Source organism: Pteropus alecto, unplaced genomic scaffold, assembly GCF_000325575.1.
Source record: "Pteropus alecto unplaced genomic scaffold, ASM32557v1 scaffold146, whole genome shotgun sequence".
In the NCBI taxonomy this organism is placed as follows: Eukaryota; Metazoa; Chordata; class Mammalia; order Chiroptera; family Pteropodidae; genus Pteropus; species Pteropus alecto.
Genome location: NW_006442107.1, coordinates 23,662,563 through 23,684,419, shown reverse-complemented (window position 1 = coordinate 23,684,419; position 21,857 = coordinate 23,662,563). Strand labels below are relative to the sequence as shown.

Here is a 21,857-nt window from a genome sequence, read left to right as displayed (position 1 = left end):
ACATTCTCAGGTGGCACCAAGTGGCTTTGGCATTTGGCATTTCCCACAAATGGGAAAATCAATGAATAGAGCTGAAAAGCCCCTGGTGTTTCGAAAGGTTGCGAGAAGCCACAGTTGTTAGAGCAATGTGGTAGCTGTGAGCCAATGAAACCAGTTAAAAAAGAAATGTTACCCGCTCCTCAGGGATTCTAGGTTATTAGTTGGGGGGCTTGGGAGGAGCTGGGCACTATGATCCTGGTTGTGTGTCCTGTCATCCCATATCCTCCTCTCAGAATCTACCCAGCCTGGCCCTCTGCCCCTCAGGCCTCTGATAGTACAGATGAGCTGAGTAAAAATGGCTTATCTGCCCTACCTATAACTTCATCCGACTCTTACAGAATATTATACTTATATAATCTTGTGTAAATATAAAATTTAAAAATAAGTCGGAAATCAAGGGAATTTAGGTAGTTTAAGAAGTTTTCATTTTCACTAATGGATTTTTTTTTTAAATAAAAAAATTTACTTAGAAAATTATTTATTCCTAGGAAATAAATTAGCATGGCATAGCAGGAAGGGACCTTAGTTTGAGAGTTCTTGGCCTGATTTTTCTACTTACTGGTTCCCATGGCCTGGGAAATTCACTTAGCTTCTCTGGGGCCTCAATTTTCCCACCTTTAAAATGGGCGGGGCAAATTGGTTGATCTCTGAGGTCCTTTCCAGCTCCCTGATTCTGCGAAATGAATGTACTGTTAATAACACTGAAGTATTTGAGGGAATTGTGGGGGTTGAAGACTATTAGCCCAACTTGTTTTTCAACTCAGCACATTGAATAAATGGCTTCAAGGCATCTATTAAAAACCTTTTGCGTAATTAAATGCTAACAAGAAAGAGGTAATCTTTCATTAAATTAATTTTTAATTTAATTTCTAATTTAATTTTGCATCACATAACACATATGTTTTTAAATAGATATTTATACTTTATTTGCAGGTGGCTTTGAAATTAATTTGTTCTTTGCTTAACCTGCCACAGTCTGAGTGCTCAGTCTTCCAATTTCCTTGGCAATTGTTGCTAATGCCACAATTCTCTTAAAGCATTTCTTAGATTCCCTAGTGGTTTAGTTGAATGTTTAAAAAAAATGCAAGACAGCAAACAGCTCCATGAACGAAAGGCTAGATTGGTAGCATACCCAGTTAGAATTGGGCACTGGTATCTACCTAAAGCATCTTTTAATTTCTTCTTTTAAAAGTCTTGCTTTTCTTCTCTGCATCACAGTTTGTTAGTAAGCTCATTTTCTGTATCCACCTAGAACTCTAAGAATTGAGCATTTATAGGAGAGGGTTTATAGACTGAGAAGTTTTCCACTTGCCTGGTGGTTACAGTATCCTAGAAATAAGGACCTAGGATATTCCTATTAGGTGTCCAGAAAATCCTCAGTTCATCTACAGCAAAGGTAGCAGTCACCACCAGTTTTCCAGTCTGTCTGGTTTGCTGGTACTGATAGCTACCTATGATGCCTTGCTGACTTCCTGCGGAAGTCTGGGGAATTTTGTTTTCAAACCTGAAAGGCAACAGCACTTCTTTCTGCAGGCACAGGAGGCAGGGAGCAGCTCGGGGGTCATCCCTCCTCTGGGCTGGGATTGGTACCAGCTTCCCGCCACTGGGGTAGGAGTAGGAAGGTACCATCACAGTCTAGCTCACAGTCTAGTTCTGGGTCTACTACCGTCAGACTGGCTGGCCAAGGAAGCTCTGCTTTTTGGGGGGAAGTGAGGTAAGGATGCGAGGACACTTCTGAACACTTGGCCCTGTCCAGAAACCAGTGGAACCAAACCTTTACGCTTTCAGAGGTTCTCCCCTTTCCAGTGACTACATGGTTCTAGAACTTCCTTCGGTATGTGAGAGACAGTTGGGGATGTTGGGCAGCTTGCAGAATCAAGCAGTTATTTCTAAAGGTAGAAGTGAGGCAGTTTGGAGTCTTCGGTGTGCTTCCAGAGGGCTGCCTCAAGGAAGCAGAGTGAGGCTCTATCCCCTTGGCCCCCAGAAGCCTAAGTATGGGGTTAGAAGCCTGGAGTGGGGAGAGGGATTGGTGGGTACTGTCCCCTGTTCAGACTTTGCCTGAAGTCTACAGGAAGCACCTACTAAATGTCCTCAGGCAAGGCTCTGCAAGCCTTTAAAAGACTATTTAAAACCAAGAATTCAGGACCCTTATTAAGGGCCACAGTTTTAACAATGTAGGTGGCAAGTAGAAACAAAATACGTACCCTTTGTAGCTTAATGGTATGTTAGTAATAATCATAGCACATGAAATGCATATCTGAATATTTACATGAATGTACAGTATGTATGCACGAATGTGCATATTTGAACATGTCACTTGACAGTTTATAAGGCTTGTATACATCATCACATTTAATCCTCACAGCAATGCCAGGGAAGGAATATTACAAGTGATAGTCAGGGTCTGTTGTGGGTGGAGGCTGGGAGGACTGTGGTTTCTGCTGAAGCATCTTGCAGGGCTGCATGGGCTGTGGGCCCTGCTCTGGTGACTAGCAGGGGGCTCCCCCTCCTCTAGACACAAGGCTAGGGGAACCCCTTTTTTCTAATGAAAGTCACCAAATATCTGATGTCTTTGCTTCAGTCAGCATTCATTCATTTCAACGTGATTGTTTTTAAGTTAAATTATATTTTAAGGGGCTATTTCTTATGAAAAGAATAATTCTTTTCATAAGAATTATGCAAGACTGGCCCTTCCTGGAGGGAGGGTAAGAAGAGAGTTTGGGGGGATGTACATGCTGAGGTCCGGATCAGGGATATCACCTGTTTCACTTGAGCTGGGCCCGTGGGGATTGTAAAGATGGGAGTAGCTCCGCAGGTCTGTGACCTTGCCCTTCCCCAGTGCTGTGGCCCAACCTGCCCTCAGCTGTGCCTCCTGGTTGGGTTATTCTTGTACCTGAAGCCCCAAAGTTTAGAACTCACTAAACTTGGGGGCGGAAAGAAGAAGTGGCCCCAGCCCAGACCTCAGTGTGGCTTTGGGAAGTAGGACACTGCCCTCTGGAACTTACTCTCTGAAGCATGAGTTCTTGGGTACCCCCTTCCGATGGCAGGATTGGCCCTTGAGGCCCATAGTCAGCAGGGTTATAAGTAAACAATTTGGTAACAAAGACCAAACTGCAGACTCGTTTGTTGGATTTTTTGCTTTTTTTCTTTTGTTATTGTTGCAGCTTTGTAACTTAAGAATTTGCCAGGTAACTTTGAAAACAAACAAACAAACATATAAGATCTTTTCAGCCTGTAGTCTGTTCTGTCAGTTCTGTAGTGCAAGAACATGTCATATATTCCAGGAAAAAATAATTTGAATCCAATTCATTTTGTTCAACAAATATTTAAAATTTATCTTAAAAAAAAAAGGAAGGAAGGAAGGAAGGAAGAGAGAGAGAGAGAAAGAGAGAGAGAGAGAGAGAGAGAGAGAGAGAGAGAGAGAGAGAGAGAGAGAGAGAGAGAGAGAGAGAGAGAGAGAGAGAGAGAGAGAGAGAGAGAGAGAGAGAGAGAGAGAGAGAGAGAGAGAGAGAGAGAGAGAGAGAGAGAGAGAGAGAGAGAGAGAGAGAGAGAGAGAGAGAGAGAGAGAGAGAGAGAGAGAGAGAGAGAGAGAGAGAGAGAGAGAGAGAGAGAGAGAGAGAGAGAGAGAGAGAGAGAGAGAGAGAGAGAGAGAGAGAGAGAGAGAGAGAGAGAGAGAGAGAGAGAGAGAGAGAGAAAGAAAGAAAGAAAGAAAAGAAAGGAAAAAAGAAAAAGAAAGAAAAAAAAAAATCAGTCATTAGCTGGGTCTCTGATTCTCATTCAAAGTAAAGCTGCGACTTCCAGGCATTAGTCAAGTTGAGAAGTGAGGCAGCTGGCCAAGTAGTTCGGGCCAGAGTCCTGCTACAGAAGAAAAATGATTCAGGGTTGCTTTTAAAGTTGAATTTTCCAGTGTTTTTCGTCTCTAAGTCCTTTAAATTTCCAGTTTTCTGTTCCCATTACCTGTGTTGATACAGGAGGATTCTTTTTAAGATGACAAGAAAGAATAATGTCTTTGGAATCCAAGTAAGTTATGTTATTTTAACTGAGGACAATCTTTTTCATTAGCTGGCTTTTCAGAGACCCATATAAATTATTATCAGTATTATCAAGGAAGTTGTCTGTCGTTGGGTTTTTTTAAAGCTTCCTCGCTTCCAGCCATATTGTCCTCATTATCCTTGGGGTGACTCCAACCGTTCGTCTGTTCTTTCCTTCCTGTCTTTGTGTGGAGATGCCTCAGCTGTCCAGGGAACAACTGACTGTGTTTTTGAAATGACTTTATTTTTCAGATGTCGAACTCTCTCAGGTTCGCCTAGACCAAAGAACTTCAAGAAGATTCATTTTATCAAGAATATGCGGCAACACGATACCAGGAATGGCAGGTACTACACTAACAGAAGCTGGTCACCAGCCTTCCAGTTGTAGGAGGGGTGGGTCCAATGGGGAAGGGAGGAAGGGACTGTTTGAATGATGAGACTTCCGCCAAGTGAAGCCAGTGCTGTTAAGATGAACAGTATCTCCAGTAACCTTCCCAAACAGACCAGTTCTACCCCATTCCCACCAGAATCATCCAAAGAAGTCTATAGGAAATAATGAATGCTCCCTAACAGTGACCAGAGGCTGGCTGAGATTTTTAGATTAACCACAAACTGACTTTTTAATAGTACTCAAATATATTTTTATAGAAAACTTGGAACAGAAAAAGTTGAATTTTGGTTTTTAATTTTTCCTCCCCCTCATTTTCTGCTTTATTTCCTTTTTTCACCAGGGCTATGTGCTCTAGTCAGTAAATATCCCTCCAGATCTGTACCTGAACTTGGTTTTGGTGCTAACTTTGATAGTCTTTAGGAGACTAGAATCATGACTTTGCCAGCAGATTCTTACTGAGCGCTGATTCAGATTCCTGGGCTGCTGACATTTGGAGCACAGGTTTCTCCGGCTCTTCAGTTGCTCTTTTAGAAGGTGCTGTCAAGTGAAAATTATTGTGGTTGAAATTTATGTGACCTTGATATTAAAACTATCTTAGTGATAGATCAGAATCGTTATTGCTGGCATGTTTGTGATCAACCAGCTAAGTCCATTCATGGCAGCCCGAGGGCGGCACTGGAACAGAGTTCTAAGACCTCTTGGGGTTCCCTGAAGCTCTGTACCCCTCTGTACCTGTTAGGAACAGCTCTGCCCCACAGACCTGTGACCTGGATAATGATTTCCCTGAATGGGAGAGTTATAGACACCATCCCAGAGCAGAGGTCCTGCGCAAAGACCATTTTGTTGGACCTCCTGATGTACTGAAGACCACTAGTACACTAATCTGTACCAAATGAGAATTGCTAAAAAGTCATTAGGCTCATGGAATGATTAAGGCCCGGCATTATTGTAATTTGGTGTAAAACACACTGTACAACCTAAATAATAACACTAATGACTACAGTTTTTAAAGAATGATTTTCTTGAAGTTTGTATGTACTTTTTAAACCTTAGTTGAAAAGGGAATATAATTTTATGGCTATTCAGTGATTTCGGAATAGCACGATTGAGCTCCCTTGTCAAATAATTTTTGCATAGTCAGTATATATTCATAGTTTAAGTACAGAGCTTTAGTTAAAATGTACCCAACTGCCATCTGTTAAATGGAATATTCTGACTTTCTCTCTCTCTTCTCCTTACTCTCACTGTTGTAATTATTATGCCTCATTCATTTAACCACCATGTTTTTCTTATCTTTTGTGGCTCTTAATTACTAAATCCAAACCTTAGTTATATTATTTTTAGTGTAATTATTTATCATTTATTTACATTTGTGTTTTTATCCGTAATCTCTTTAACCATAAAATAAGCATAGGAAGCCTTTAATTCCTAATTAAAATCAGTGACAAAGCCAAAGGAGTCAGCCACATTAATAGTATTCTCCCACCTGTAGATGCTGTCGAGGATACAGTCAGATAATTGCCTGGCATGGTTTGGTAGTGAGAGCATGTAGTTAGCAAAAGACTTGGACTGACGAGATTGCCAGTGTGTGCTTTACGAAGCCATATTCCTCAGCACACTCTTGACCTAGGAACAATATGAATGGTCCGAAAAGCAGGCAGTTGCTGGCAGTTTTGCTGGAGAATTTTCAGAGGGAGCCAGGAGAGACTATTAGCTTATCTGAAGATCTGAGAACAGGAATTTAGGACAGGAACCACAGGCTGGAGGCTGTGGCGATGGCCAGTTGTAACTGCGCAGGTGAGAACTGCTTTTCCTGTGCCAAAGGAAGATGAAAGGACTGGAGGTGCTGGGGGTGCTCTCCTTCCCCCACCCGGTTAATGAGCAAGGAAGGACTATTCTTACATGAAAGAAAGAACCTGGGAGGACACCAGGAAGAAAATGCAATTTCTGAGGTGACAGAAGGAAATTGTGGTCAAGAGCTGATGAATGGGAGGATGTGACCTGCCATTTGAGAAAGGAAAGGAGAATTGCCCCCACTGCAGCTGGGCAGCAGGCGTGAGATTGTCCCGAGAGACGGTGGCTAGGAACTTGTGGATGATCTCCGGTCCAGCAGTGATGGGTAGCAGGGATCCTAGTCATTCTCCTAGAAGGGAGACACGGGTGCAATGGCTGGGGCGGGGTCTCTGATTCCCCCGCCTCAGGTGTACAGAAACACACATACAGCACCACCAGCACTACACAAGAGGGGCACTCCTACAGTGAGTATCAGAGCCACTCGACCCAGGTTTCTGCCTGCAGTGGGGAGGAATGAGGCTTTAGAGAGAAGGCTGAAAATGTTCATTAAAGATCTTGAAGGTCTGGACTGAAAACAGAATGGCCTGAGTTACTGGTATGTTTGTCTCTTCTTGCACCGGGGACAAGAGACTGGAAAGGAAGCCTGCACAGCCCCGAGGCCCGCAGCGGGCTCCCTAGCCCAGGGGTCTCGGTCTCTACTCCAGCCCCTACTTTTGCCCACTCAGACAGTGTGCCCACCTTCTGAGTCTCCTTGTAACCTCTGACTGCACAGACCAGCCTCTCAGACTGCAGGCCAAACTTGGGGCCCACTTGCTATTTGGCCCTGGTGTTGAGGTTCCTCTGTCCGGAAGCCCACTGACGGTGACGGAGGCACCAGCATCAAGGAGTATTTGGGCTCACGTCTCAGCAAGGTCAAGAGTGTGGCCGATGGGATGAAAGGAGGAGCATCTGTCTTGAGATTCATCGCACTGTCTGATTCTGACAGTGGAGCTGAAGCTTTCATCGCTGGGTCTGCCATCTGTGTCTGGGCTCCGTCCTCAGCTCTACCGGCTCCAAGTTCTGTAGCGTGACTCCAAAACACACTCAGCTTGCTTTTCTGTATTTCTGTTACATGCAAAGCCTTACTGCAGGTCCCTAATCCAGCCTCATGGAATTTGCTCATTCCAAACAAATAAATAGTTTTCACTTCAAATAGACTCACCCTCCTCCATCAGAGCCATACCTTCTACTGAAGGTGCATATTAAGTACAATTGAAGATAGAAAAGAGAAAAGATAATAAAAACTGAGGAGCAAATATGATAAAAGAGAAATCTTGTGTTATTGAAAAAACAAAAAACCCATGATCAGTAGTATCTAGGTAGCTGCTTAGAAGTAAAGCTCGTGGGTTCGGCCTGCTCCATGTTCACCCAGTTCTCCCTATGACATTAGACAAATCCCAGCTGGCACGTGAAGTGGAGTGAGCACCTTCAGTAGACAGTGCGATAAGTTCTTTCCTGGCCCTGCTAGGTGTCGCATCTCCTAGCAGGTAGGGGAGGCTGCGACAGAAGCTGCCACACTCCAGTTTTCTGCCTTAATACAAAGACAGTTTGGCTATGGGGACGTCTTGTTGGGCTTGATAATTGGAAAAGAAAGCAATGCTTGGCTGAGTTTTAGAAAGACAGATTTCAGAAAGTTCAGACTAAGAAGTGGCTACTTGTGCCTGCAACCATATTGCCCGGAAGGATTGTAAAGTTATGAATATCATCAGATGATAACGGGTGCATTTATTGAGTGCTTACTGGGTGCCATGCTCCAAGTTCTTGATAAACTTTGTTTCATTAACTAAACTCAGTGGGTGATTGTTGAGTAAACGAGCGGAAAGATCTTTTAAATATCACCAGGACTATATCTTGAGCAATAGGAAGAATTTAGAAATATACATAATCCTTGAAATAACCTGTTGTTGTGTTAGGCAGAATAACATGTCATTCCCCTGCCCCTCGCCCCATCCCAAAATGTCTATGTCATATCCAGGACCTGTGACTATGTTAGGTAACATGGCAATGGGGAATTAAGGGGATAAATGGAGTGGAGGTCATTGATCAGTTGCCCTTAAAATAGCAGGATCATCCTGGATTATCTGGGTGAGCGCAGTGTAAACACAAGTGTTCTTAAAAGTGGAGGAGGGAGGCCAGAGAGTGAGTGGCAGGGTGATGCAGTGTGAGAAAGACAACTGTCCCTTGCTGACTTAGAGAGAATGAAAGAGGGGCCATGAGCCAAGGAATGCAGCAGCTCCTAGAAGCTGGAGAAGGCAGGAAAGCGATTCTCCCTTAGAGCCTCCAGTGAGAACCAGCTCTGCTAACACCTTGCCTTTAGCGCTGTGAGACCCATTTCAGAGTTCTGACCTCCAGAATTGTAAGATAATAAATTCGTGTGGTCTTAAGTCACTAACTTTATGGTAATTTGTTACTGCAGCCATAGGAAATTTAAACAGTCCTCATCCCAGTTTATGAAGGAGAAAACTGGACCACTTAGCTAGAAAGTAGGGGGTGGAATGTGGATCCAGGCATCAAATTTCAAAGCTCTTTGTCATAATTGAAGGGAAGCGTGGGAGATAAAAATCCATATACTATAAGACAGCGTGTCCTAGTGGATCTTGAGAAAACGCTATTGAATTCTGATTTTTAAAAATCATTAACTAAAGGCCAAAGACTGATAAAAGAATGGCAAATGTAGAAGAATGCTGTGAGGAAGATTCAAGTCCAGAATGAACTAAGGATTGATAGAAAGACTAGGAAATTGGAACATTTTTCACACTGGTGACAGGAATGTAAGATGGTGCAGTAATTGTGGAAAATAGTTTGGCGGTTCGTTTGGCTGTTCCTCAAAAAATTAAACATAAATTACCATAAGACCCAGCAATTTCACTGCCAGATACATAGCTAAAATAATTGAAAAGAGAAATTCAAACAGATACTTGTAACCAATATTCATAGTAGCATCATTCACAACAGCCAAAAGGTAGAGACAACCCAAGTATCCATCAACAGATGAATGGATAAACAAAATTTGGAACATACATACAAAGGAATATTATTCAGGCACAAAAGGGGACAAAGAGCTGATATGTGTGCTACAATGCACATGAACCTTGAAAATATGCTGACTTAAATAAGATACAAAAGGTCACATATTGTGTGGTTCCATTTATACAAAATATCCAGAATAGGTAAATCCAAAGAGAAAAAAAGCAGATTAGAGGTTACCAGAGGCTGGGGAAAGAAAGTTATTGCTAAATGGTTGCCAAGTTTCTGCTTGGGGCGATGGAAAAGTTTTGGAAATAGATAGTGGTGATGGTTGCTCAACACTGTGTTTGTACTTAATGACACTGAATTGTGCACTTAAAATGGTTAAATGGCATTTTTTATATATTTTATCACAATAAAGTGAAATGCCAGTGATAGCCTTGGGGCTTTCGGAAGAGGGAGAGAAGGGATGTCGAATTTATGTGGGTTGATGGTACAAGGGAGTGGATGTCAGCTGCCAGCCTAGTTTTAGTTTCCTTAACAAGTATAACTGTGAAATGTAGACTCTAAACAAAGCAATGTGTGGGCACACAGTAGGTGCTCAGTGTTTGTGGAATAAATGAATAAAGAGGACTTTTAAATGAGTTTCAGTCTTCAGGACTGGATCCCGGGGAATGGAAAGAATTTAGAACAAATGATCATTTAAAACACTGTGAAGAATAAAAAGTTCTAAGTTGAATGCTAGGCAAATGTTGCCTTAAAAGTCAAAAAGAGACAGAGGTGGTAGCACAGGGTAAGTTCTAATAATCATAGACTAGCGAGCCCAGAGCTGATTGCTGGCAGTTCTGGAATGGATTATTAAACAGATGGTTTGGGCACTTTTAGAAAACAGTGGAGTTTGTTAACAGTCAATATGACTTCACTATGAAAAGTCATGGTAAGTTAACTTCATCTCCTTATTGGCGGAATAACTAGGTTAGCAAAGTAGAGAACTGCCATAGACGTGACATTTGATTTCAGCAGAATGTTAGACCACTCTTCATTGCAGCATCTCCCAGTGGATAGAATGGTGATCAGTGGGCTGGGGGATGGTGAGGCTGGAGAGCTTGCAGGCAGCTGAACTTCTTTAGTCAGTGGTTGTTAGCCTGAAGGGGAGTTTGAGAAAAAAGAATAGCACATGGTATTCGCATGAGCATTATCTCCTCTTCAGAGTAAAGGCCAGTAAGCCTGCTGTGGGCCTTGTGGAAGACGAAGAGCAGCAGGGAAAGAAGGAGATTGTGTTACAGAGGCGAACCAAGACCCAGCTAACTTCAGCAGCTGGAAATGCTAGGTGCAGTTCACCGAGACTAAATTTAGCAAGGATAAATGATTTACAGTATTGGATAGAGACTTTTCAGAGTTCATATGAAAAAATATCTTGGAATTTAGATTAACAGTTTGTTTCATAGAGGCTAACAATGAGATGTAACTACAGAGGAAGCTAATTTAGCTTGTCCTAGTAGAAGGATAATACCACAGAAATATATCACTTTTACACCCAGCCAGGGTCAGTCCCATCTGTCGTGTTTCGATCAGCGTGTCACGTTTTAAGACATTGGATTTGTATTGAGATGGCTCTGCTGTGGTGGACTCGAATTTTCCAAGCCCCTTCCCTGCACAGGGCAGGGTGGATGACACATAGCAAATAGGAACAGGCAGCGCTTCTGTCTCATTTCATTACATCACCTAAGTATCAACAGCCAACTTAATAAAGTGGTTCCTTAACTATAGAGAATGAAGTGATACCCGTGTTTAGTCTATTCAACACCTAGATACAGATACCTGCTCTGTGCTGGAACTGTTTTAAGTGATGGGACTGATCTATGAATAAAGTAAAGATCCTGCTTCGAGTAGTTACAGGCTAATTAGGGAGGCAGACAATACACAAGTAATTATATCCTGTCAGAGATGGGATAGGTGTACTATGGAGGAAAACTCACGCAACTGAGGGGGTTGGGAGTGTAGGGGCAGGTCCCATGATAGGCCAAAGCTTCAGAGATGGGGATACCTTTGAACAGAGGTAGGTGATGAGGGAGCCAGCCCTGTGCTCGCAGTGTGGAAGAATGTTCATGGTGGATGGAACAGCAGTTGCAGAGTCCCTGAGACTGGAACGTTTGGGATGTGCCTGACAAACTATAGGAAAGCCAGTGAGGGTGAATTAGAGCAGGGGTAGGGGGGAAGGAGATGAGTCTTGGGAGGGTAGATTGTGAAGACTCCTGCTTGTGTTATGAGTGAGGTGAGAGCCATGGAGTGTGCTGAGCTGAGCACTGTTGTGACCTGGCTTGCATTTGAGCAGGAACACTCTGGCCAACCAAAAATCAGGAGCAAGCATTGCAGGTCATTTTTTGGTAACTTTATTCTCGTAGAAAATTAGACTGTGTGTGTATTGTGTACTGTCTTCTAAAAGTGAATTGATTTTGATATGAAGTTCAATGATGACTCGAGGTATTTAAAAAACTTCTCACGAATGTATGAGCAAATTCTTTGTCATGAAAGAGAAATGACCAGTGGCCCCATGCCACAGCACCTAGAATGGGCTCTCGAACATCCTGTGAGGAGGGTGGTTGGCGAGTGGGAGCTGCTGCTTAGTTAGTAGAGAAGAGCCAGTCACCATTTGCTCTCATCTGCATCTTCACCAAGAGCCCCACTATGTCCTGGGGAGAGGAAGGTAATCAAAAACAAAGAAAAATCTCAGTCCTTGGGGTTAAGATACACCCTTGAAAATGACAAAATATTACAAGGCCAGTGAGCGCCAACTGAGAGCCAGTTGCTGGCCAGGTAGAACTAGATCATCAGGATAGAAGGTAGAGATTCTGTGCCTGAGGCTGAAGACTTAACCAATGGTCTTTCAAGACATTTGTGTCTAAGTGACCTCATAGTCCTATTAGGAAAGGACATTTCCAGCTCTTGAGACTCTCAAACATTTGTCTTTGAGGGAGACTGGAGACAAGAGCCCTCAGTGCAAATGGGTGCCACCTTCCCTCAGGCATGCAGCTTGTGGGCATTATTTACCATCTTGGAAAGTCATCCACTTTTAAATGTCTGCGTTGTACACAAGTGATGGCTGCCATGTACACCAGCAGTGCCCACGTCCTGGGTCTGCTTTGAGAATCATTTCATTCTGAACAGGCAGAGAAATGCTCTTCGCAGTGAGTGGACTGGGCCGTCTCATCCCAGTTCACTTTAAAAGGATTTGAGATGGGACTGGACAAAGAAATGAGGTGTAGGGTGTTTTCTCTTTAAAGTGTGAACTCAGTGGGAAAACTCAAAAAGTACATTAAAAAGATTTTCGTACTTTTCATCTGCTTTTCAAGTAAGATGGTAAAAGTGCAGTAACTGAAGTCAAGTTGAGGCCTTTTCTTTTTATACTGAAAATTTTGGAGAGGGATAGGATAATAACTAAATGAAGACCTTGTTTGTGATCTCATCAGTTCCAATCTGTCAGCCTGGTTCAGTTTGAAAAATGTTAGAGAGGGTGGCATGTTTTAAAAATTAAAACAGCTAGTTACCAGTTCTGAACTGCCCTTCTTGAATGGAAAATGTCATTGCCTTTTCTTCCTTTAATGAATCCATCCAATTTGACAGATGTTGAGCATCTTCTATGAGACCCCTTGCAATATCCACCCCTTCCCAAGCAAGCTTTTCCCTCTCAGAACTTTTGTTCTTCATTAGAAAACTAAAACCATCGCCCCAGCAGCAGGAGGCTGGCAGGGAGCATCTTTATCTGTTTCATCATCAGTGTTTACAACCAATGCCCAGTGAAACCTCGGTTCTGAGGGACTGTGAGTGGACAGACTGAAGGAGCCTTCAGTAATCCCCAGGCCTCACTGAGACTCCTGGCTCAGCCTCTTCTACCACCAAAATATCCCCCAGAGTTGCTCTCAAATATGACCAACCCATTGACTTTCCCTTATTCCCTCCCTGGTGCTGTGAGTGGCTGGAGGAAGGAAGGAGCTGGGTTGGTGGACCACCCACTGGGCTGTAGGAATGCTTGTGCTCTGGGGCCAGCTGGGGCTATTGCTGGGTCAGTACCACACACAGGCTTACTAAGTTTTTATTATTCTTATCTCTTTAAGAAGCATAGGGGTTATGCGGGCTTTTTCTTTGACTCTATATGAGCAGCAGCCTGAGAAGAAACCCGTAATTATAGCTAGAAGAGGGCTCAGGGCCAGGGGCCACCTTCAGGACAGGGCTACCAGTGCTGCCCTGGAAGAGCAAGTAGAAGGCTCAAGAAGGGATTGCTAACTCCTGTGACACCACACTCTGCTTGGTTTCCTCCTGTCTCCCTGTTATGGGTTGGATTGTGTTCCCTCAAAATTCTTATGCTGAGTCCCACCCCCCAGGACCTCAGAATGTGACCTTATTTGGAAATGGAGTCGTTGCAGATGTAATTGTTAAAATGAGATTGTCCTGGAGCAAGGTGAGCGCCTAATGTAATGTGACTGGTGTCCTTGTAAAAGGGGGAACTTTGACAACACACACACAGCGAGAATGTCATGTGGCCATGCGAAGGCTGGTATTATGTTGTCACAACCGAGGAGCTACCAGAAGCTGGGAGAGAGGTCTGAAAGAGATCCTGCCCTGGTGTCTTCATCAGAGGGAGCATGGCTCTGTAGATACCTTGAGCTTGGACTTCGGGCCTCCAGCACCGTGAGACAGTCTATTTCTATGTGTAAGCCATTCAGCGTGTGGTGCTTTGTTATAGCAGCCTCAGGAAACTCACATACTCCCTTATTCTCTCTCACTGCCGTTATGTGCTTTGCTATCTTGGACCCACCTCTCTTCTCACTTCACTCCCTATCACTAGGGAAGCTCATCCACACCACAGCTTCAGTCACCATCACCATCTTAACCAGTCCCAGGTCTCCTGAATCCCAGGACTGGCTCCCTCACAGATGCAGGTGGCCTTTCAGGAGCTGGCCTGCCAGTCTGGTTTCTACCATTCCTCCACCCCCACATCATCCTCCAGCTCTGTTGAATTATTTATAGTAATTGCTTGGTAAAGGAAAGAGGTTAGTAAACACTGGAAGAAATACCCACAAAAATTACGTATGTAGCTTAAACATTGTGCTTTAGTTTAAAGCATATTGGTGATCATTCAAGTGTTTGTTTGTTTGTTTGTTTGTTTGTTTTTATGCCAGTCCTTTTCTTTGCATATGCTTCCCACGGATCGGGATTTGTCTTGTGGTATCAACCTCGCATATCATCATACACACCCACTGCTGACATGTCCAGCTCGGACTTCTTTAAATAGACCCAAGAACCTAAGTGTAAAATCCTTTTGTATTTTTACATTTTTTTCCTTATATTTTATAGATGTCTTGCCCATACCTCTAATGCAAATTTATTTTAGTGACTTGCCTTGTTTATTTTTAAAAAGCATTCTTCATTTTTTTAATAGAAACAGCATTTCTTCTTTTTTTCCACATCTCAGTCATTTGTATAGTCTTTCATGAAAAAAGACAAGTAGAAGTAACAATTACTACTGGTGAAGACATACATGACTAACTCTTAGTAAGTGGACGACTCGGTGTGGGTATTCTGGAAACAGCCTCCCCGCCTGAGCTGTGAGTGTGCCGTGGGTGTTGGTTAAAGTGATACACAGAGGGGAGTGGAGACCTTGGTGGTTCAGGCAGGTGGAGGTCAGGGAAGAGGGTTTTATCGCATGTTCAGTTTCTCAAATAGGCCTTCTGCTCTTTCTCCTCCCAGCCTTGACCCATACCAATCCCTCTGCCAGTATATCTTCTCCTGTAGCCTGATTGCCACTTATCCCCTCCTGTCTCAGCTTAGCTGTCACTTCCTCCAGGAAGCCCATCTGGCCTCCCTTAAGCCAGGCTAGCTGTCTCTCTGATGTGCTCTATAGCTCCGTCTACTGTTCCAGGGCAATCACACCCCTGTGTAAACATCTCCCACCCCACCGTAAGCTTTGTAAGGATGGAGCCCTTGTCTGTATTGTTCATTATCGGATCTCTAGCACCAGCACAATGTCTGGCATAGAGTAAGTGCTCAGAAAATAGTGTGGAAGGGAGGGAGGAGGAGAGGAAGATCATTTAACTTGTTTCTCAGAAATCTTCCCCCACTCCCTGCATTGTAGGATAAGGTATACCTTAGCAAGCACTGAAGGCCTATGCTGCCATCACAGTACTATTAGCAGTAATGAAAGTGGCCATGGAGACGGTGGTAGTATGAGCAGCCATAATAAGGTAATATGATCAGCCACTGATGATAATACCACCATCTTGTATTTGTGGACTGCTTAGGGTAGATCTTTAGATGCATTATCCCACCTGATCTGTGCCAGCTCCATGTCCCCCAATTCCTCTTGCTCTGATACGTTGTGTAGCCTCACACATCACTGTGTTGGTCATGCTTCCCTCCATCCTGGCCTCTCCATTTCCAGTTCTCACTTATTGGAATCCCACTTCTCCAGGACGCAGCCCCAATCCCAAGTGCTTGTCCCAGGCCCCAGCTCTACCACTTGCTCAGGCTTCTAGGTCCCTCTTGTCCATAGGCTCCTTCCCTCTTTCTAGCTCGCTGAACTGGAATATTATTGTCTCTGTGCACTTTGTGCATCAGCAAACAGCATGAGGCACAGAGGACTTCCTGAGCAGGTGATGTGTGCCACAGAACAACTAGGAAGAAAGTGACCGAATGCCAGCTATGTAAGTTTCCCAGGGTTGCCCTATAAAGTACCATAAACTAATGACTTAAAACAACAAAAATATATATTTCAGTTTTAGAGGCCAGAGGTCAAATCAAGGTGCCTGCAGGGCCACGTGCCCTCTGAAGTTAGGAAAGGACCCTTCCTGGCTTCTTCCAGCTTCTGGTGGCTGCCAGCGATCCTCGGCGTCCTTTTGTTCAAATCACACCAACGTCCGCTTCCACCATTACATGGCCTTCTTCCCTCTGTGCGTGTATGGGTATCTCTAAATCTCTCTCCTTATTAAATCCAGTCATTGGCTCTAAGGCCCACGCTAATCCAGTATGACCTCATCCTAACTTGGTTACATATGCGAAGACCGGATTTCTAAATAAGGCCACATTCACAGGTTCTGGGGGGTTAGGACTTCAACGTATCTTCTTGGGGAGCACAATTCAACCCACACCACCAGTATTTTTAAGTGTGTTTTTCCTGCTTCCAGGGCACATAGGGAAATGAACTACAGAATTTGAGAGTGCGTTTTTACATGTGTACCTAGTACCTAATGTGGACTCCTGGGCCGTGGACACACCTAGGCTGTGTTTATGCATCACTATACTCAGCCATCATTGTTGTGAAAGTGATTTTCTTTGCTCTAACTTTTGAAGTTGGTTGCTTGTTTTTATGTCCTTAAGAGAATATTTCTGCTCTAATGGAATATTCCACCTGGAAGAGCTCAAACCTTTTCACAGCCAACAGAGACTCCTCAGGATTCTGGAAATAGAACAAGAAGTTTTTGGCTTAAGCGGGAACACTTAGGAGTCCCTGATGGCATTGGACGCTGCCTGCTCAGACGTTGTCAGCACTGGACTGAGGGGTTGAAAACAGATTCAATGAAAGTGGTTCGTGGCACTCCGACAACTGTGGGGGCCCTTGTATACTTTCTGGCTGTTCTGAAGACTCTAGCATCTCACCGGCAAAGTGGAAGCTTTGTGGCCTGAAGCCACACGTTTTCTCATACCAGAAACACTTTCCTAAGCACGGAAATGAGGCTACACGAAGAAGAAAGTTAGATGGTCTTCCAGCTGCAGAACACGCTCAGCGCTTCCTGGAAGGGTTTGGAAAACGTGTATCCAGAGGGAGCTCTGCCCATGTGGGCTGCAGCACTGGGGAGCCTTTCCTTTTGCTATTTTTCTTTTTCTCTGACAGATGTTTGTGTATGGAAATGTGATTTTTAATTCCTTAAAGGCCCATCTCTCTCGAGTTGATTCTTCTTTTGAAGTCATAATCTTTTGTGTAATGCTTTCTGGTCAGCTTGACTCCCAAGTAAAGCATTATATGTCACAGATGGGGAAAATTATGTGGGCCTTTTGCATGCCATTTGGGCATAAAAGAAGATAGCTACAGTGGCCGGAAGGAATGACGTGGAGTTGGGCAATTTCTAAAGCCCATCGGAAATGGAGTTTGGCCGTCTTACGTCATTCTTCACTAGCATCTAATTTAATTCTTTCACAAATACACAAGTACTCGGAGGAGGATATTGCTTGATGCTCGTAAGAGCAAAACTGCAAATTCACATGAACTCTCTGGGTTCTAGACACAGTGGTTAGCCATAGCGCTCAAAGTTGTCAGTGTAGGACCAGAGTTGACTAGAGCATGCCACTTGTTAATATTTGCCTGCTCTGGGTTCAGCCTCAAGTCCCTCCCAGATTCTAGAGCTACTTCAGGAAACATGGAGGATGTGTTCTTGCGAGCTCTGTTGGCTATTTCCAGCTCTTCAGGGCTTGAACTGCTGCAAACCTGTTGCAGAGCTGCTCTGTGGATCTCTGCTTTGGATTTCTCCTCTGGTCCCTCTGGAAAGTGAGAGGCTACAGAATGGCTGGACATAAAAAAATGAAAGGAAAGTGCCCAAGGATGGGGTGTTCCTTACTTACCGCCTCCCCGCTCCAGCTGCTTGAGAATGGCCAACCGAGAAGTATCAACCCTACTGGAATTGTTGGGAAACATTCCATATTCGTAGTTGCTAAACTTGACCTATGCATTAGGTCTCAGCCTCCTCTGAGACCTAAATGGTGAGGACCACACAGTGTGAGTGCTCATTTAGCAGAACAATGCAGCTCATTTGCTAACAGGCGCATTGTGGTTGAAAGTTTGGAAAGAATGCTTACATTTCACATACATTGATATTCTCTCATTTTTTTGTTCTATTAAAAATGTCCAAACAAGTTTTATGCGTGGGAAAGAAGGACATATAAGCACTAAGTAACGAAGAAAACTTAGTACACTAAGCCAGTTGAGTTTGTTCGACACATTACTTCCTCTGTGTTGCAGAAGACATGGATGTCAAGTGACACAGGGAAAGTAGTTATAGGCTTTGCTCCTCAGTGGGTAGCAGGGAGCAGTGATGTAGAACCTCTTTCCTTCCATTGGGAAAGGGGCCCAGGCTAAGCAGAGTAGGAGTAAGGGGCCACCCAGGGCTCCAGTGGCTCTGATGACAGGGCTGTTGTTATTAGTCACCCTCTGGCCCCACCCCATGCTCGGCCTGGTGACCTGGAAAGCCACTCTCAAAAACCTGTGAAGGCAGATTTTTTGGTGTCCAAGAAGTCCATGGGTACCCAGTCAAACCCACAGGAATAGACTTTTCTAGTAAGTCTTAGAGAAGAGCAAAGTATCAAGGGACATAGTAGTAGAAAAGCAGGGGTTCAAATTCGTGGTCAGTCACACCTGCTAATGTGTCACCTTTGGCACACACTTACTCACTTGTGCCTCCTTAGTTAAAACATTTAGAATCTGGCATCTAATCGATACTTAATAAATATTAGCTATATTATTTCTGCTTAAGTAAACTGACATGGGCATTGCACTGTCAGCTCTTTTGCTGGTCCCCCAGGTGAGGGCCCAAGGAGCCAGGCTGGTGTTTGGCAGGGAGGTTTGTTCATGACCTATTTAACCCTTGGAGACTTACTGGATGCAACACCCTGTCCTTGCAGCAGTGACCAGGACATCATCTGTGGTATCTGCTGAGAAACATCTTCTTTGAGAGAGTAGAGACATCTCTGTGTACGTTCTACATCTTTGTAGACAGGCCATGTGTGTCAACCTTCAGCTGTCTTTAGAGCATGGCCTTTCATGTCTGAGCAGGCCTGTGTATTTTAGCACAGAGTTCCGAAGAGGTTCTCAATCTAAATACTAGGCTAATAAAACTTACCCCAACCCAAGAAGGTGGTCCCTAGTAAAAACAATATTTATTGAGTGTGTATTATTTGCTAGGCAGTTAATATTATTTACTATCTCTACCATATGGACTTATTTACTCTTTACATTTCAATAAGATTGTTACTAATTTCATCCTATTTTTTAACTCTTCTGAGGTTCAGAAGAGTTAGTATGCTGCCTGAAGTCATACAAAGGTGACCACGCTGGCATTCGATGCGGGAAATATTGCTTTGGTCCTGCCAGCCACTGTAGACGTGAACCCCAGTGGAATACAATAGCCGCAGTCCTGTCCTACCAGTGCCGGGTGCTTGGGTGCTGCTCTGAAGCACGGTGTCACCCAGACGCGTTTATGGAGGGGCTGCCGTGCGCTGAACCCTTGGACTCACTGTCCAGAAGAGGAGCGTGGCAAATGATTAGCAGCACTTGTGATCAGTGCACTCCCAGAAGTGGAAATAAGGAACGGAAGCAGCACCAAAAAGAGAATGAGCAACTCAGTGAAAGGAGAGGAAATGCTTCCTAAGGGGGTGACCTCTGAGCTAGGTTTTGAAGATAAATAGAAGTTCACTAAGTGTACCATGTAGAGGGCATAGCAGGCAGAAGAAATAGCATGCAAAGGATAGAGGTGTGGAACAGTAGTGGTTTTTAAGATGGGGGTGCAGCAAGTCCTTTAAGATGATGAATAATAAGGCGCAGGAAGAAATACCGTGTGTGTGGAGACAAAGAGGCAGAAAGAGCTAGAAGACAGAGGGCCCTAGACAGAGCTAAGACAGTTTGCATCCAAGGGAACCCGACTTTATCCTGAGAAAGTAGGCAATTTAATATCATAGCTTTAAAACAAGGTCAGAATCCCCAAACCTTGATGCAGTTTGTAGTACAGCTTTTTCCCTGGTTTTATTATTACAATTACTTACAAAAGTCAATAAGTTCCATATCCGATGTGTGTTGTCATTGCGTTAAAGAGTGTTCTTGTAATCTCCTTCACTCATTTCTCCATTTTTTCATCAGCAGTTCTCTTTCGCAAATGTTATTCTCAAATGCCAGGATAAGTATTTTTGAGAGTTTTTTTAAAATGTTTTTTTAAGTGGCCTTTGATTGCATAAGAACATCATGTAGAACTGTTTCCAGTAGTATCTTTATGGCAGGAATGGAGGCTAAGACTGATTATGTAATTGTTCCCTTAATTTATTCTCGGAACCTAACGTGCTGCCAGCATATTAAAAGAAAAAAAACCTAATGATCATAATGGCATCCGAGTGTCTTTCCTGCTCACGGTTTCTGGCACAATCGCTCTTGCATTGTATACTGCAGAATAGAAATCGATTTAAATGTAGCATGACCATTGGCCCAGCACTGGGCACCTCCAAACTCATAACTTTCTCTCCATCTTGCATGTGCAGCCCACAGCCAGCAATTCTCACTGGAGGAAGGATTCGTGTATACTCTCTAGAGACCCTCGCCAGTGTCTCACATGTTAACATTTAGATAAGAAGAGGCAGCCTACTGCTGCTGTGCTGAGGTTGCATTTTGCAAGGAGCACAGAACACCATCTGTCAGAGGAGGTGGCGGGAGTGTGCAAATACTGCTGTGAATTCCATGAATGCTTAATTGCTAGAGTTTTTTTTTTTTTTTTAATTTAAGAGTCTGCATTTAGTTGGTTTGTTTGTTCTTTTTTTTCCCATTTTTTAGAATAGTCCTTATCAGTGGCAGAAGATCCTTCTGTAGTATATTTTCAGTGCTGCCGTATCGAGACAGTGCCCACATTGGGTATGTATATGCATGCTTGCTTTGTAGTTCTCTGGGTGAAAAGTTGTGATACCATGTGCATAATGTGCTACCCTTTCCATTTCAAATAACTTGCCTCACTTTGAAATTACAAATTCAGTATGTGTAAATTTGAAAGAAAAAAAAGTTCCACTTTCTTTTCAACCAGAAAGCTTCCTTGTTATTTTGTGTGTGCATGCATGTGTGCATATGTGTGCCCTCACTATATTGCCTGCTGTTTCTAAATGAACATTTTGTCACCTCTTCCAATACTGGAAAGCAAGAACAATACGGGGCCCACCCCATTCCACAGGGCCGTGTCAACTTTTGGAGAAAGGTAGGTCAGGAAAGGAATTAGACAAACCATGTGGCTGTCCTATCTCCTTGTATCTTGGGCTTGGGGCTGGAAACCGACGAGCAAGCTGGAGCAAATATCAAAGCAGAGTGGTACCAGGAACAGACTTACGTGATTTGCAACAATCTAGAGGAATGATCACCTCTCTAGATCAACCTCCTTTTGCTCTGAAAAAAGGTAGGTGAATGAAGCTCTGACCTTGCAAAGCCTCTCCTCCTCATTCCCCATCCTGGAACTCTGCTCATTTCCTCCTCTGAGTCTTGCTCTCACGCCCCTTACCTGTTCACTGCATCTAGTGTTTGTTGTCGAGGAGCTGCTGGTATGTAGGATAGGACAGTTCACTGTGTAGGATGCTGGGAGCATTGTGGGCATTGGCTCTGGCCAACAAAATGCTGGCATCGCCCTCTGGTTGTTGTGACAACCACACACCATTCACACATGACCATTGCCCTGTGGGGAAATGCGGGCAGTGTGGCCCCTGGTTCTGATTCACTATTTACAGTTGTTCCCCTTTATCTGTAGGTGAATATGTTCCAAGACCCCCAGTGAATGCCTGAAACTGTAGATAGTACTGAACTCTATATT

At 43.8% G+C, this 21,857-nt stretch overlaps 1 protein-coding gene across 1 annotated transcript in view; it reads left to right on the top strand.

Annotated features, from left to right (window-relative positions):
- CABLES1 (Cdk5 and Abl enzyme substrate 1) overlaps nt 1–21,857 on the top strand; it is a gene marked incomplete at its 5' end in the record, with an annotated part of 101,658 nt that overhangs the window by 43,937 nt on the left and 35,864 nt on the right. Inside the window, 2 exons of the mRNA XM_006920031.3 lie at nt 4,323–4,415; nt 20,843–20,920. Of these exons, the coding sequence (XP_006920093.3) occupies nt 4,323–4,415; nt 20,843–20,920 (171 nt within the window). The remainder of the gene's footprint in view (nt 1–4,322; nt 4,416–20,842; nt 20,921–21,857) is intronic.